We start from the raw sequence: 14451 nt of genomic DNA, 5'->3' as shown, positions 1-14451 counted from the left end.
CTACAAATTGATATCTTTAAGTTGAAATTCTAATTTCGCTTTTTGTAGAAGAGCAAGGTTGTATTATTTATTTAATCTTTCAAGAAATCCATGTTTTTCAGTGTGTAGGGGATCCTTTGTGGGGTTTTGAAGAAGATACGATCTAAAGTTGAAATAAACGGGATCTATAAGGGTAAAAGAGATTATTGTTTTTCTTTTATTATTTTTAAATTTGATAAATTTTGGAAGGTTGTATTGAGAAAAAGATAACCTACTGTACGAAAACACTTTTAATTTATTTTTTCTGCGTCGAGTTGAAAGTAGTTGGAATACAGTTAATGTTGTATAAATAATAAATGTCTAGAAAAGAAGAAACTACAAAATATTTCAAGTCACCGTCACATCATTTTCTCCTTTAAAGATAAGACCGTAAACCAACCAAATAAATTTCACACAAATTTGGCATTCATTACTATAAAGATTATATCGAACAATTAAATACTACTTGAGCATAATCATCGTGAAATTATGTTGAAAATTTCCAAATTTCACTTACCTAATTTCTTTTCGTTATTTAAGTCTAACCTTTCCAATGTCAAAATATATCGAAATTTGACTATCGTTGATGATACATAACTTATCATTGAACTTTTTTTTGGGACTACCATAACATTTGAAAGACAACGAACGAAACACTTGGAATAATTTTTATTGGAATTAAATTTTTAGCACTTTAAAATCAAGAAAGGAAAGAAGAAAAAAAAGTTAGAAGCAATGGACAACGCATCGAAAATGATCAGCGCCACAAAGTGACAGTTAAAATACTGTTTTCCTCCCGCGAAAAAGCTTTTACAAAAAGTGACTTCATTACCTGGCTTTATTCAACTGGAAAGCCCCAACTCCAACATGCCCACACCTCCCCCTATTTTTTTTCACGCTACTTTTCTTCGTCTGCTCTCCTCTCTGCTCCAAGATCACACTTTCTCCATATTCTCTGCAAAAAATGGTTAAAGAAACTGAATTCTACGATATTCTCGGCGTCAGCCCCGCGGCATCAGAGGAGGAAATTCGCAAGGCCTACTATCTTAAGGTTCGGATTGATTTGATCTTCATCTTCTCGCGCAGACGCCTTTTTGATTTGTTAAGCAGCTGATTGTTCTTGTGCAGTTTAGCTGATTTTGTACTCTGAGATAATGTGCATTTGTGTGCGTGTGTGTGATTGACGTTGATGAGATGAGTGAAGTTTTTGATGGGTAATTATCTTGTTTTGAGGGTTTATTTTGCCATCAAGGAGTGATGGATCATAAATCATCAAGTTTTTTTTCAAAAAAATTTGCATTTTCCGTAAATATGTAGCGAATTTGGGGAGAATCCATTGTTATTACTTGTATCATGAGACTTATGTGTGTGTGTGTGAGAGAGAGATGACGATGATTAGTTGAGCGCAGTTTTTGATTTATTTTGCCTTCAAGAGTGACGGATAGTAATTCATCAAGTTTTGGGGGGATTTTACATAAAAATATGTTTCAAATTTGGAGAGAATCCACTGTAATTACTTGTATCATGAGAATAGTGGATGCATGTGTCAGTTTTTGATGGCTTAACTATTTGTTTTAGAGGCGGTCTTGTTTGCTCCATGGAGCACCGTGCTCCATGACACTAACACTTGCATTAAATGACACTAACACTAACACTATCTTGAAATGACACTAACACTATTTTGTTTTATAAATGACACTATCATGTTACGTAAATAACACTGCTTGAAATGACACTAACACTATCGCGAATAACACTATCATGTTAGTGTCATTTAATGCAAGTGTTAGTGTCGTGGAGCACGGTGCTCCATGGAGCACAGAAGAATTTGCGTTTGTTTTAAGGGTTTACTTTGCCATCAAAGAGTGAGGAGCATATACCAACTTCAAAAGTAACTACAGATCATAATTCATCGAGATACTTGGTCCTTTCCATAAATATGTATGAAGATTTGGAAAAAAAATTCATTGTAATCCAACAATTCTCCATGATTGAGGGAGTTCATATTCTTGATAGTTTATTGTTCTCCTCTGTTCTTGCACATTCATCTGCAGGTCTAATGATGCAATTATGAAAAAAAGGGTTCAATCTCTAGTAATTTGAGTAGATCTTCAAAGAATTCCATCAAGAAATTTCCTGATATTATCATGTTTGGATCTATGTCACAACATTGGTTGATCCTTTCTTTTTCAAGTTGATGATAATATCAGATATTCAATCAAACTTTGTATACACGCGATGTTTAGCGATCTTCATGTTTGCAGGCGAGGCAAGTTCACCCCGATAAGAATCCAGACGATTCCCAGGCAGCTGCCCGATTTCAGGCAATCCCACTTCATCTCTTCATAGCATTTTCTTGATTGATTTAACTTGCTCTATTACATTTTGAGATACTACATATTATTCTTCACAACAATGAAGTTTATCCTTGCTGTCATCAGGTGCTAGGAGAAGCTTACCAAGTTCTGAGTGATCCATTGCAGAGAGATACATATGATCAGAATGGGAAGAATTGCATATCTAAGTAAGTTTCTTTTAGAATTTGTGAGTTTTTTTTTATAAAAGGAAGTGTGAGTTTCATTTCCCATATTCATTCCTTCTTGTAGGGAGACAATGCTCGATCCAACTGCTGTCTTCGCCCTCCTGTTTGGGAGCGAGCTTTTTGAGGATTACATCGGCCATATAGCAGTGGCATCAATGGCCTCAAGTGAGCTAGCTGGTGAGGGTGACAATCCGGAAAAAGTCCACGACAAGCTCAAGGCAGTCCAACGAGAGAGGGAGGAGAAGCTTGCTGCGAAACTGAGAGACTTCCTTCAGCAACATGTTGGTGGTGACAGAGATGGATTCATCAGAAAAGCTGAATCAGAAGCAGAGAGGCTTTCACATGCATGTTAGTATATATCCAACAAATAAATTCTCTTGACGTCTGATCATCTTTCAAGAACACGAACTAGGAGATTCATATACTCATCTTTTCTGCTGAATGATAACTACCTGCAGCTTTTGGTTCTGAAATGTTGAATACCATCGGATACATATACACGAGGCAGGCAGCGCTGCAGCTAGGGAAGAAAGCCATCTATCTAGGGGTGCCGTTTGTGGCTGAGTGGGTTCGCAACAAGGGACACTTTTGGAAGTCACAATTCACTGCATCAAAAGGTTCTAATGCGCCTTGATCCTCTTGCTACTTCATCTCCGCCTGTACTTTGTCTTGTCAAAGTCGGTTCAACTGCCTTCTTGCAGGTGCTTTTCAGCTTCTGCAGCTTCAGGACGACATCAGGCGCCAGTGCAAGATCGAGGGCAGTGGTGAGGAAGACGACGTGGAGGCTCATTTACGACAGAATAGAGAGACGCTCATGAACTCGCTATGGAAGCTGAATGTGGTAGACATTGAGATAACTCTGGTGCATGTCTGTCAAATGGTTAGTTCTATGCAACATTTTGTCTTTAAAAACAATAAAATTAATAATGGACTCGAAACAACGTTTCTGAACTCAATTTCTGTGCATTTTGTAGGTGCTGCAGGATGGCCGTGTGAGAAGGGAAGAGCTCAAAATGCGAGCCGTCGCTCTGAAAAATCTAGGGAGAGTTTTTCAGGTAGTTTTCTTGCACCGTTGGTGGCATGCTGTGTTCAAGAATGTGTGACTTGATCTCATATATCAAGTTTCTGATCAACTTTTTTCAATTTTTTGTTTGGTGTATTTTATTCATTGACGAAGTTTTGGATCACAAAATCTAACAAAAGAGGGTGTGTGTGTGTGTGTGTGTGTTTTTTTTTTTTTTAAATCAGAGTCAAAAGTTTATGCAGAATGGTGGAACATCAAAGAAGAAAGTTGCTTCAGCAGATGAAGATGACAGCAGCTCTGATAGCAGTGATGATGAAGACTCTCACAGACCACTAAATTACAGGACTCCTCTTGTTACACAGGTCTCTCTCTCTCTCTACACATATTTATACACACACACATACTTGTACATTCATTTGAATCAGATAAGCAGCAGAAGCAGTTGAGTCTCACTGTGATTTATTTCCATTTGTGACAGGGCATCGGCAGGCTCTTCAGGTGCCTCTGCAACCCGGCATTTGACGTTGATGACGATGAAATTGTGTACAGAGGAAGATGAGTGATCAACAGATTATTGCTTCTGTTTAGACAAGCCTGGTTTTGTTAGAACAACTAAATGGTGTTTTAACTGAGGCTCAGTTCATGTTACAAGAAAGTGTCTGTATCTATACAAAAAAAAAAAAAAAGAGGCATTTTGATTCAGATATTGATTATTTCATGTTTTTTGTTTAGGAGAAAACCACAGTTTCTCATTTTCAAGAGCGTGTATGTAGGTTTGCAAGAAAAACTGAAATTGATTCTGTTTGAAATTTTGCTTGTTTTCCATTATATTTGAAATGATAATTCACAAAACAGATTTTTATAAATCGAAAATAGAGTCCAAATTCTGGTTTGGACACCATAGAGAGATTATGTCAGTAAACTATTACTACTATATTTAAAACTGATTTTAATTTTGCGACCAAAATCAAAGTCAACCCCTTAATTCCAAACTAATTTTTTTTTAGTTCAAATCCCAAACTGATAATTATTCAAATACTTTCTCGGTCAAGCCCATATGCTTTTATCCTTTAACTCTCTGTCTAATTTGATCTCAGTAGGAAAATCAGAATCAATAAAAAGTCATGCATTCATTTATAAAAATTGTACTATGATTTGAAAATCCGGGTTTAATTAATTAATTAATATATGTTTATAAAATGAAAAAATGAACTTATATTTTCCTAGACGAAGAGAGTATAATAATAGGCGGAATCTTTTGTGGTTTTCAAAACCAAAATTCGGCCACTATTCGATAATTTACAGGCTATTATCCGAAAGAAAATTATATAAATAGAGAAAAAGATTCAACCAAATCCATTTGCATTCAGACAAAACTTCTATAAGCACAGCCAACAACCCAAGGAAAGTCAGAAGTTCTTGCCTCAACAGTGAAGTTCAGTGAGCCAAGTGAGGCAGCGCCGTCGAGCCACGGTGCGCCTGGACAGCGCAAGCACAGTGCACGGACGTCAAGTTGAGGCAGCCGCTGATGATCAGCGAGTGACGGCCCGAGCACGTGTGGAGCGCAGGACACAAGTCGCACAGCGCCTGCACTGCTGGAGGCGTCAGGGCGGTGCACTGGCTGATATTGAGATTCGTAAGCCCCTCCTCCTTGTTGTACCTGTTCTTCACGGACGCCCACACCTCGTGCTTGTTCTTGACCCGGCTCTGTGCTAGTGAGTACATGGCTCGATCCGTGATGTTCTGGCAGTAGTAAAGGCCGAGGGACCTCAGGTGAAGGCAGCTGTCAGCCAGAGCTATCACGCTGTCGTCTGAGATATCAACGAACCAGCACGTGTCAGGCCAAAACGCACGAGAAAATAGTAGCCCGAAAAAAGAAAAAAAAATCAAAGGCGTATAATCAGCAAGAAAGTTGATCTATAAAGCAAGACCAAATGCAATCAAAGTTCATCTTAGAATAAACCTAGGTTTAAAAATTCATTGAACAGGCCGGGTAAAGAAAGCTCGTATATTCAGCATTCTTGATAGCACGAGACACTCACTAAAGCTCGATTTTCACATATATAGTAAACAAGAACGATTACCGGTTATGAGAACGCATCCACACAAGTCGATAGCTCTGAGATCGGGGCAACCGTAGGCCAAGCTCTTTATCCCTTCGTCACCAACTCGATCACACCATCCAAGGTTCAAATATTGCAATCCGTTGCAGTTGTATCCAATGGCCTACACAAAATATGGTGAAATGAAATCGATGAAAACACTTCACATGTCATGAAACGAGCAATATTTTTTACAGTACCTTTAGGGCCCTATCAGATGCAGTCCCAACACATCCACAGAGATTTAGAGATTTGAGTTTCCTGCAATGGCCGGTTAGATATCCGAGAGCAGTGTCGCTGAATGCCGAGCAGCCACTTATGTTCAGCTTTATGAGATTTGGACAACCACGAGCTATGGCATACAAGGACGGGTCTCTGAGTAGGAAGCTCTTGCTGAGATCCAGCTCTTGCAGTTCATGGCAATGGCTCGCGATTTCCTCAACAGCATTGTCTTGGAGCTGAGGCACGTCTTGTCGTAGAATCAGAGATTGCAGTTTTGTGAATTTGGGAGCTAGTGATAGGACCAAATTGTTCATGTTTCTCTTGCACCTGAGGAAACATAAATCATAATCATCATCATTCATCGCCATCTCAATCAAACACTAAACCAACGGCACAATACACTCTCTACTGCAACAAAATGAGAAATCCTTCGTGTGCGTGTATTGGCATAGTGGTAGAGTGATTAACCCCTGAGGCCAAAGGTCTCAGGTTCATATTTGAATCCACAGTTACATGGTCTTTTAATATATTTGTTACCAAAAAAAAAAAAAATGAGAAAACGTCCTGTTTGTCTCAACAGAGATGATGAGTTAAACAATGCGATAGATCACTAGAAATGAACCTCAGCACCATCAAAGATCTCCGGTTCAAGTTCCTCCCTCCACAATCACACAGTTCATATATGCTAATATGAAAAAGTAAAAAACGATCGAAACAACCAATCTTCGCATGGCCTAGTAGAGTTTTTAATCTATGTGGAGACTCATAGAGCTGTCTGCAAGTACTTGATACACTATCAAGAGATGAAATGAGAGTGTAAAGAAGTTCTCTTATGCCTAAATACACAAACTTTCACCAAATTCTGGTTTCGCACATGAACTAGAAATCCTCCCTTCAAATACATGAACATCAAGTAGTTCATGATCATAGTAACATGATCATCAAATAAATGTAAACAGTAATCTAATAGCATTGCAAATAATTTAGAATAGGGGGATTCCGCCTAAATACACGAACTTTTAACTCAATTCTAATTTTACACATGAACCAAAAATTGTCTTCTAAATACACGAACTTAAAATTATTCTGATTTTCACACGAACTCAATTCTAACTTAAAATTGTCTTCTAAATACAAATTAATGTCATCGTGGCTAGCTAAAAAGTTCAAACTAATGCCATTAATATTATAATCGGCTGAAATGGCGTATAAATCCAACTATATCGTTTATTATATCGGTCGTTTAAGCCATGCAGATATTTCAGGCGTATTAATTTGGAGGCAATTAACAACGGTGTAAAAAATCAGAATTCTAAAATTCAGTTAGCACCTAGCTCTATTTGCAGTCAAAATTCTAAAGTTATACATGGATCTTGATCTTCGAAAATATGCCATTACAAATTGCTAAAATTTGTTATTCAAAAAGTAGAAACACAAGTAAATATTTCCAAAGTCTAGAGAAAATATCTAGATAGAGAGAGAGAGAATGTGGATATATACCAAGAGAGAGAGAGATGAGTGAGGCCCCAGCAAAGGGCATCTCTCCAACCACGGCAAACCCCGGCCGCCGCCACCGCCGTCCGATCATCCAGCAGAGACAGAATCCTCATCAACAGCTCCACCGGTATATCCTTCCACTCACTAAGCGTCACCCCGCCGCCGCCGCCGCCGCATATAATCTCCATATTTTCAAAGGAGAAATCAAGGCCCTCTGCTCCTCCCATTCTCTGATTTTCCTCACGCACCCTCCTTAATTATATAGAATCCAAAAGCAGAAAAGCTAAAGATCATAAAGCTGCTACCTTTTTTAATTCTGTCAACCAGAAAATCAAAGGATAAGCAAAACAATTATCTTCCGCAATATATATACTTTAATATTTTCTTGAATGATATTTTGGGACTGCTTCAATGAGCGTGAAAAATATGGGGGTGGAGATTTTTTTTTTCTTTTTCGAGATGAGTCAAATATTGAAATTGTGTCTTCGATTGTTGTACGTATCGGTCGCTTTTGAGAGAGAGGGAGAGAGAGGGAGAAGTCCACGTGTTGCATGAGTAGAAGAGGTGTGCTATTACAAGACTCAAGACGTATATATCTTTGTCATTTTATATTGATATTTTAGTTATGTTCTCACTATTTTTCGCAATATTGAATTATCGGATTTATCACTTATAAATTATTAATTTTGTAGTGTTAAATGTTAATTATATGAAGTCGGTTATTTTTCGACTTTGAAAAGTTGATAGAGCTAACTGAGTGACATGACCTACGACTTTACTAATTAAAAAATCTCCGAAGTTAAAATAAAAATATAAAATATATAATATAAAATCGATAATTTTCAAATTTATAGAAATTAATGCATTTTTGGCATTGGCTCTAAACAGAAAGCAAAAAATTGGTGCAGTTTATTTTAGAAAAATAAAGGTGCAGTTTATTTTAGAAAAATAAAAAACGCGTTACTCCATGTTGCATTCAACTTCACACAATTTCTTTTTGACCTTTACTATTGTTTATTCTAGTATTTGTAATACTCATTCATTGATTATTATATATGATAAATAATATTATATATATATATATATATCATAAGTATGAGATTTCAAAACTCTATATGTGACACCTTAATTAATTTGAAATTCCATAAACACTATTTATTGGAATTATTTTTGCAGTGGGCTCCATGCTATAGTTGTTCTCTTTAAATTACGACCTTGATGTGATGGGAAATTAAGTAAAAAGGCAGAAATGACAACACCGCCGCATATCAAGTATAGAGTGACAATTTAATAGTGTTCGTTAATAGAGTAATTAATGTTTGAGTTAAAAAATTTAAAAATTTTATTTATCAAATCAAAAGGAAAGTGGTAATTTGATAAAAATTAACTTTTTTTTTTCACAATTACAAAAATGAAATTTCTTATGAGATAGTATAAAATATATACTCCATCCCATCCGTCTCACATACAAAAATATGAATATTTCTATTTTTGTACATTACCCCCGTCACAATTTCTTTACTTTTTATCTCTATTTTTCATAAAATATGACTCCTTTTTCACCTATAATATACTTTGGGTCAAAATTTAAAATACCCACCTTCATAACTTATCTATCAAAAATACCCACTTTCACAAAACCCCTATCAACCATATCCAACTCATCATTCATGCCAAAACTACCCCTCAACAAATCCTCAACAAATCCATCATTAAACCATTTTATGTTCAAATTATCATAATTCAATTAAGACATAATCAGGCCCAACATGCTTCCGTACAACTTCTAAATAATTCAAATCATAAATCAACAGTATACCTTTTGTCGACGGGTCACCTTCCGGAGCTTTAATCGCGTTTTACGGACTTCTTGCCTCCTCGGCCTTCGTCCAACCACACACTCGCAAGTGATGGTTGCAACCTTCTCCCTTCACTGTGTTCCGGCTTTCGCCGAATGGTCACCTTCAGGAATCAGTTTCCCTCCTTCACTGTGTGTCGACTCCAAATATTTTGTTGAAAAATGAAAAGAAAATATTTTTACTAAACCGGAATAGTTGGACAAAAACTAAGTGTTTATAGAGGAATTATATAATAATTAATTTTATTTCATAAAAACTCCCCAAGGGAGGAGACTAACTTGTTTAGCTACTCATAGTAGCTAATACTTGTGTACATAAAAATAAAAAGAACTAAAACTAAAAACGAAAACTTTGAAAACAAGAATTTAAAATTACAAAGAAAATTCTAGAGAGAGGAAGTGTTGTGTGAAAGTGTTGTGATTTTTCGATGCCCTTCTTCTCTCCAGCTCTTGTGTTTATATAGAGGTTTGAGCCCCTCTATAATTGCTTGGTTGGTGGCCTCGGATTCTTCCTTTGTGGCCAGCTTGCTTGATTGTGACATCCACCTTCTTTTGTTGGCCATTATTGCCGACGCTTGTTAGTGGCCTCACATGGTACTGGACCCCTTCTTTATCTTCTTATAATAATGCTGGTAGGGGCCGGCTGCTTTCTTCTCCACTTACTTTTGTCCTAAAGCTTTTGGTAAGTGGTCCTCCTGTTCTTCCACCCACTTTTGTCGTTTCTTTTGTGGGTGCGATCCTGGCTGTGAATCACATGATTCAAAATATTCTGTCGGCCACCTTACTTTTTTGGTGCCCGAGGTGTCCTTCCCTTTGGGGTCTGATGCTTGTCATGTTCATCAGACCGGAATCTCCTTTTATCCGGCTTCGGAAAGAATCCTTTGCCGAATTCTGGCTCCTTCTGCGATGAGCATTGATCGCAGATCCTATCGATCCAATGGCTTACGTGAGCCATATTGCAGAATTTGCGACGAGTCTCTTTGCTCCCCGCTATCCTGTTACTCCAGATTGTTTGCCTCTTGTCTTCAAAAGACTTTTCAGCAAACTGAGTGGTGGTTCCTGTCATTGTGTTGACCAGGAACGTTCCCAGATCCGAGCTTTGATTGAACTTGAACCTGGACTTCATTTTGTCCATCTCTGTGAGACAGACCCAAAGACCCCATGCTCGTCTCGTGGAGATTTGATCCTCCGGGATTGTTGAGACGATTGCAGCATTAAACTCAGGAACTTTGATTCGATTCAAAGCTCCTGTATCTGGCCTCCGAAGCTTGATGAAATGGAAGGCTTCGTAGACTCCCTTGCCAACTGGTTCTGGAGCTGCACTGAAGAAATACAGTTCCAGGACATCTCCCCTTTTGAGGGACTCGTTGTTCTCCCATGTGTCGAACACCGTTTTCTGGATCCATTTGGGTAGACCCTTGATTTCGGTGAAAGCCGGAGAAGTGGTATAAACTGAAGCTAATGCCCCAAATTCATACCATTCTTTTACATCGTTTGGATTGGCTCCTGGAGTGAACCAAACCCTTGGATATTTTCCTGCAACATCAACCCGGCAATTTCCCGGATTAATGCCTCTTCTCGTAAGAAGTTTCTCCCACCTGTCTTGATAATTCTGCCAAGAAGGAGAAGGAATAAAAAGATTAGTATCAACCTTAACTTGGCCTGTCATGGGCCTAAGGCTGATCTCTCCCTCTTTTACCCCAGAGGTGGAGGGTTGACATGTTGCTTCAGGGATTGACTCCTTAACAACATCTTTTCCTCGAGCGTCCGGCTGTGAAGCCATTCTCTCAGGACTTGGGCTAGGGGTACTTGAATCCCCTGCTACAGGTAATCCGCCCTGTACGGAAAGCATTGCTTTAGCCCGATTTTCACGGACTGCGCGCAAGAGCGGCTTTTCGGTTGCTTCCTGAAGATTGAACATCTTCATGAAACAGACATCAATTTGGCTAGATACTTTGGCTTCGTCAGCCGCTTGTATCTTTCCTGCTTGTTTAGTATGCAGCACACATCTGTGCCACTCTTGTTGTAGCAGCTCTAGGCTTTCAAAGAGCTGCGCCTGTATTGCCTCGATGGCCTCCACTTCAGGGAGCTCCATCCCTTGTAAGGAAATCTGCAAGAACATTCTGGTCAGATTTCAAAACGACAATATCATAATCATAATATTGGCATTCTGCTTGCCATCTAATTAATCTAGCCCTTTCGGGTTTAGATTCAAACTTTTTTGTTAAGAAAGCTTTAACGTTAGTGTTATCAACTTTCAAAACGAATTTTTTAGCTAGTAAGAAAAGCGGCCATTTTTTAAACGCCTTTCGAACTGCAAAGAATTCTTTCTCGTTGATGTGCCATCGCACAGCTTCGTCGTCGGAGAAAAGACCGCTACAGTATCTGCAAGGTTCTTCTCCATATGGGGTGATCTTTGTAAGCACTGCTGCCCACCAGAAATCACTCGCATCCGTGTAGAGGACCAAATCATCCTCGTCTTGTGGTATTGAAAGTTTTGGGAGATTTTTGCAAATCTCTTTCAACTTCTTTATACCCTCTCGATGTTCTTCCTTCCAAATAAATGGAACATCTTTCTTTAGTAATGGACTAAAGATTTTCCTGTGCTCTGCAAGATTTTTGATGAACATTCCTGCAAAGTTAACAACTCCGAGAAAGCTTTGGAGCTGCTTCTTTTCCTTGAGATCTTCTGGAAAATTCCGGACCTTTTCCACAATATGATCTTGTAGAATGATCCCAGATTCATCAATCTCAATCCCCAGAAACTCCATCTTTTGGGTAGCTATAACTGCCTTCTTTTCTGACAGCACTAGTCCTTCTTGTTGGCAAACATCAGCAAAGATCTCCAGATGCCTGACATGTTCATGAATGTTTTTTGATGCAATAAGGATGTCATCAATATAAACAAACATAAACGAAGAATAATCCTTAAATAGATTATCCATCTTCCTTTGGAATATCTGAGGCGCGTTGGCTAACCCCATTGGCATGACATTCCATACATAATGTCCCTGTGGAGTTGAGAAGGCTGTGAACTTCTTACTTCCTTCCTCCATGCGAATCTGGTAAAAACCTGACTTGCAATCGAACTTTGAGAATACCCTTGCATTTCTAATGCAGTCGATAAGGTGTTCTCTGCTTGGGATGAAGTATCCATCAAACTCAAGAATATCATTAATCCCTTTATAATTAATGACTAATCTTGGTTTTCCTCGCTTGATCTCCCCATGGTTTCTTACCAGAAATCCCGGACTACTATAGGGTGATCTTCCATCTTCGATCAGCTTTAAATCAAGGTGTTCCTTGATTATACTCCCCATATCCTTTTGATCTTGAGGATTCATCAGGATAGGTCTGAACCTTACGAACTCATGCTCCTTTCCAGTTTTAACTTTTAAGGTTGCTCTGAGCCGGTTCTTGTTCCACCATGCCAAAGGATCCTCGTGGTAACACTTCTGGATTCTCCTTTTGACGTCGGCAATGGACACCTGTTCGTCTTCCTTGATATCTTTGTGTGATATCAGGGATACTTTGAGGATTTGAGTTTCTTCCTCAGAGAGATTTGGGAATCCCTCAGTTCTGCATTTGAGCAAAACTTCTCCGAATCTCCTTTGATCCTTCATTTGAGGTCTCCGGAGTCTGCCATCATCACCACGCTTGCTGCGAAATTTGATTGGCATTGATCTATGAAAAGCTCCACCGAGCCTTTGCACAATGATTTTGTGGTCACAATTGGTTGTGAACACTAGCCGTCTGGCTTCATTGTCTTGTATGTACCGCTTGAAGCTTTGCAGAAAATTATTTCCAAATAATATATCTGCTCCGGTATCATGGAAATAAATTGGTGGAGTTTTGACCTTGTACCAAGGTGTCTGTCCTGCCCCGCCGATCAATATTTCCGTCTGTTTTACTCCTTTTGATAAGAGCAAAATCTTTTTGGAGAAATCCCTTCCTGCAATTCGAGGTAGATCTTCTTCCACTTCTGCTGGAAAGACTCCTCGTTTTGCTGTACAGATTCCTGCTCCCGAATCCACATAAGCAGCAAAATATTCTGCTTTGTATTTCTCGTATAACATCCCCACCGAGATGTATATTGAGAATGGGCTGGTCATTGGATCATTACTCTTTGGCGTCCAATGGTGATCTCCATTCTTCCTGATTTCCATGACCATGGTTTATATTTGTCAAGGAAATCTCGTCCTAAGATCAGGACGTCTGCTTCTTGTCCGGCTTGGCCTTCCGTCTGGATTTCAAAACCTCCAACCTCCAGAATTCCGATGTATCGGTTGTCTCCTGGATTTGCCAAATAATACAACGAACTACAAGGAAATTGGTTCTCCCTGCTTGTTGTATCAAATCTTGTGGAAACTTGTCTCCATCCTTCGGGACATTTGAGTTTAACCCTCATGTCTGGAGCTGGTGTTTCCTGGATCGTCATTCTCTCATACGATTGAGAGAAACTCCTTGTAATAGGCCCTGAAGTTAGCCTATTTCCTTGGAATGATAGCCTTGGTGCTCCAATTCTGAGACTTTGAGTATGGCTAAGCACCGTCTTGTCTCCAATATCGATGTCGATTTCTCCGATCTGAGGAATCTCCACTCGGTTTGGTTTGACTGCCTTGGCTACCTCCTTGAATATTTCTGGAATCTCAATAAATTCTTTTCCCAGAAATAATTCCGTGTGATGAGAATTTGATAGGGCATACGAGACTTGATAAGTCAGTGAGTATGGCCTATTCCCATCTGTCAACAGCTCCTTCTTTTTGTAGTCCTGATAGAGGGTCAGGGCTCTGCTGAAGGATGAATCCTGTAGATTATAAGCGATCTGTGGATAGAACTCGGTTATAATCGTCTTGGCATAGAGATTGCCTGAAAAGGCTCCCAGAACTGATGCTCTAGTATCTCTGATTCTTTTGTCGCAAAGTGCAACATCAATTGGTTGGTCTGTCCCAGGGGATAGGGATGATTTGATCACCAACTGAATTACTCCAATATGAATCCATTTCATCGTACTTGCGACTTCTGGCTTCATTTTCTTGAGATCCTGCCTAATATCTTCAGCAGGAACCAGCTGGATCTCCACCTGATTACTTGTAATCTCCATCGGAAGCGCCATTTCTCGGTTTGTGACACCAAAATAGACATGATGCTTCCTCTTGGATGGTATCAAGCTATTAAAAACTCGATT

General features: G+C 39.0%; 2 protein-coding genes across 7 annotated transcripts; one reads left to right on the top strand and one right to left on the bottom strand.

Moving 5' to 3' along the window:
* Positions 1–752: 752 nt before the first annotated feature.
* LOC131003380 (chaperone protein dnaJ 10-like) lies at positions 753–4393 on the top strand. 4 transcript variants are annotated; one of them, XM_057929895.1, is made up of 9 exons: positions 755–1069; positions 2283–2342; positions 2460–2542; positions 2625–2908; positions 3019–3177; positions 3262–3440; positions 3535–3615; positions 3827–3946; positions 4063–4393. In XM_057929895.1, exons 1-9 carry the CDS (start codon positions 983–985, stop codon positions 4141–4143), a joined length of 1134 nt encoding a protein of 377 aa, XP_057785878.1. In that variant the 5' UTR covers positions 755–982; the 3' UTR covers positions 4144–4393. The 4 variants fall into 4 exon arrangements, with proteins under 4 accessions (XP_057785877.1, XP_057785878.1, XP_057785875.1 ...); XM_057929893.1 differs by having other exon boundaries at positions 760–1069; positions 3809–3946; XM_057929894.1 differs by having other exon boundaries at positions 753–1069; positions 3827–4393.
* LOC131003382 (F-box protein SKP2B-like) lies at positions 3818–7966 on the bottom strand. Of its 3 annotated transcripts, none has more exons than XM_057929897.1 (5): positions 7409–7966; positions 5887–6235; positions 5669–5810; positions 5008–5395; positions 3818–4249 (listed from the first exon to the last, which is right to left on the bottom strand). In XM_057929897.1, exons 1-4 carry the CDS (start codon positions 7630–7632, stop codon positions 5022–5024), a joined length of 1089 nt encoding a protein of 362 aa, XP_057785880.1. In that variant the 5' UTR covers positions 7633–7966; the 3' UTR covers positions 3818–4249; positions 5008–5021. The 3 variants fall into 3 exon arrangements, with proteins under 3 accessions (XP_057785880.1, XP_057785881.1, XP_057785879.1); XM_057929898.1 differs by having other exon boundaries at positions 3818–4178; XM_057929896.1 differs by having other exon boundaries at positions 3818–4164; positions 7409–7965.
* Between the last annotated feature and the right edge of the window lie 6485 nt (positions 7967–14451).

This window comes from Salvia miltiorrhiza, unplaced genomic scaffold, assembly GCF_028751815.1.
Source record: "Salvia miltiorrhiza cultivar Shanhuang (shh) unplaced genomic scaffold, IMPLAD_Smil_shh original_scaffold_209, whole genome shotgun sequence".
Taxonomy (NCBI): Eukaryota; Viridiplantae; Streptophyta; class Magnoliopsida; order Lamiales; family Lamiaceae; genus Salvia; species Salvia miltiorrhiza.
This window is presented reverse-complemented; position numbering and strand designations above follow the sequence as displayed.

Bases quoted from the DNA above. Each gene is read 5' to 3' on its own strand.
- LOC131003380 (XM_057929892.1), top strand. From the start codon at position 983: ATGGTTAAAGAAACTGAATTCTACGATATTCTCGGCGTCAGCCCCGCG. The intron at 1,070-2,282 runs GTTCGGATTGAT...TCATGTTTGCAG, and splicing joins GCAAGGCCTACTATCTTAAG to GCGAGGCAAGTTCACCCCGA. The intron at 2,909-3,018 runs GTTAGTATATAT...AACTACCTGCAG, and splicing joins AGAGAGGCTTTCACATGCAT to CTTTTGGTTCTGAAATGTTG.
- LOC131003382 (XM_057929897.1), bottom strand. From the start codon at position 7,632: ATGGGAGGAGCAGAGGGCCTTGATTTCTCCTTTGAAAATATGGAGATT. The intron at 5,811-5,886 runs GTACTGTAAAAA...TATTTTGTGTAG, and splicing joins CATCTGATAGGGCCCTAAAG to GCCATTGGATACAACTGCAA. The intron at 5,396-5,668 runs GTAATCGTTCTT...TTGATATCTCAG, and splicing joins TGGATGCGTTCTCATAACCG to ACGACAGCGTGATAGCTCTG.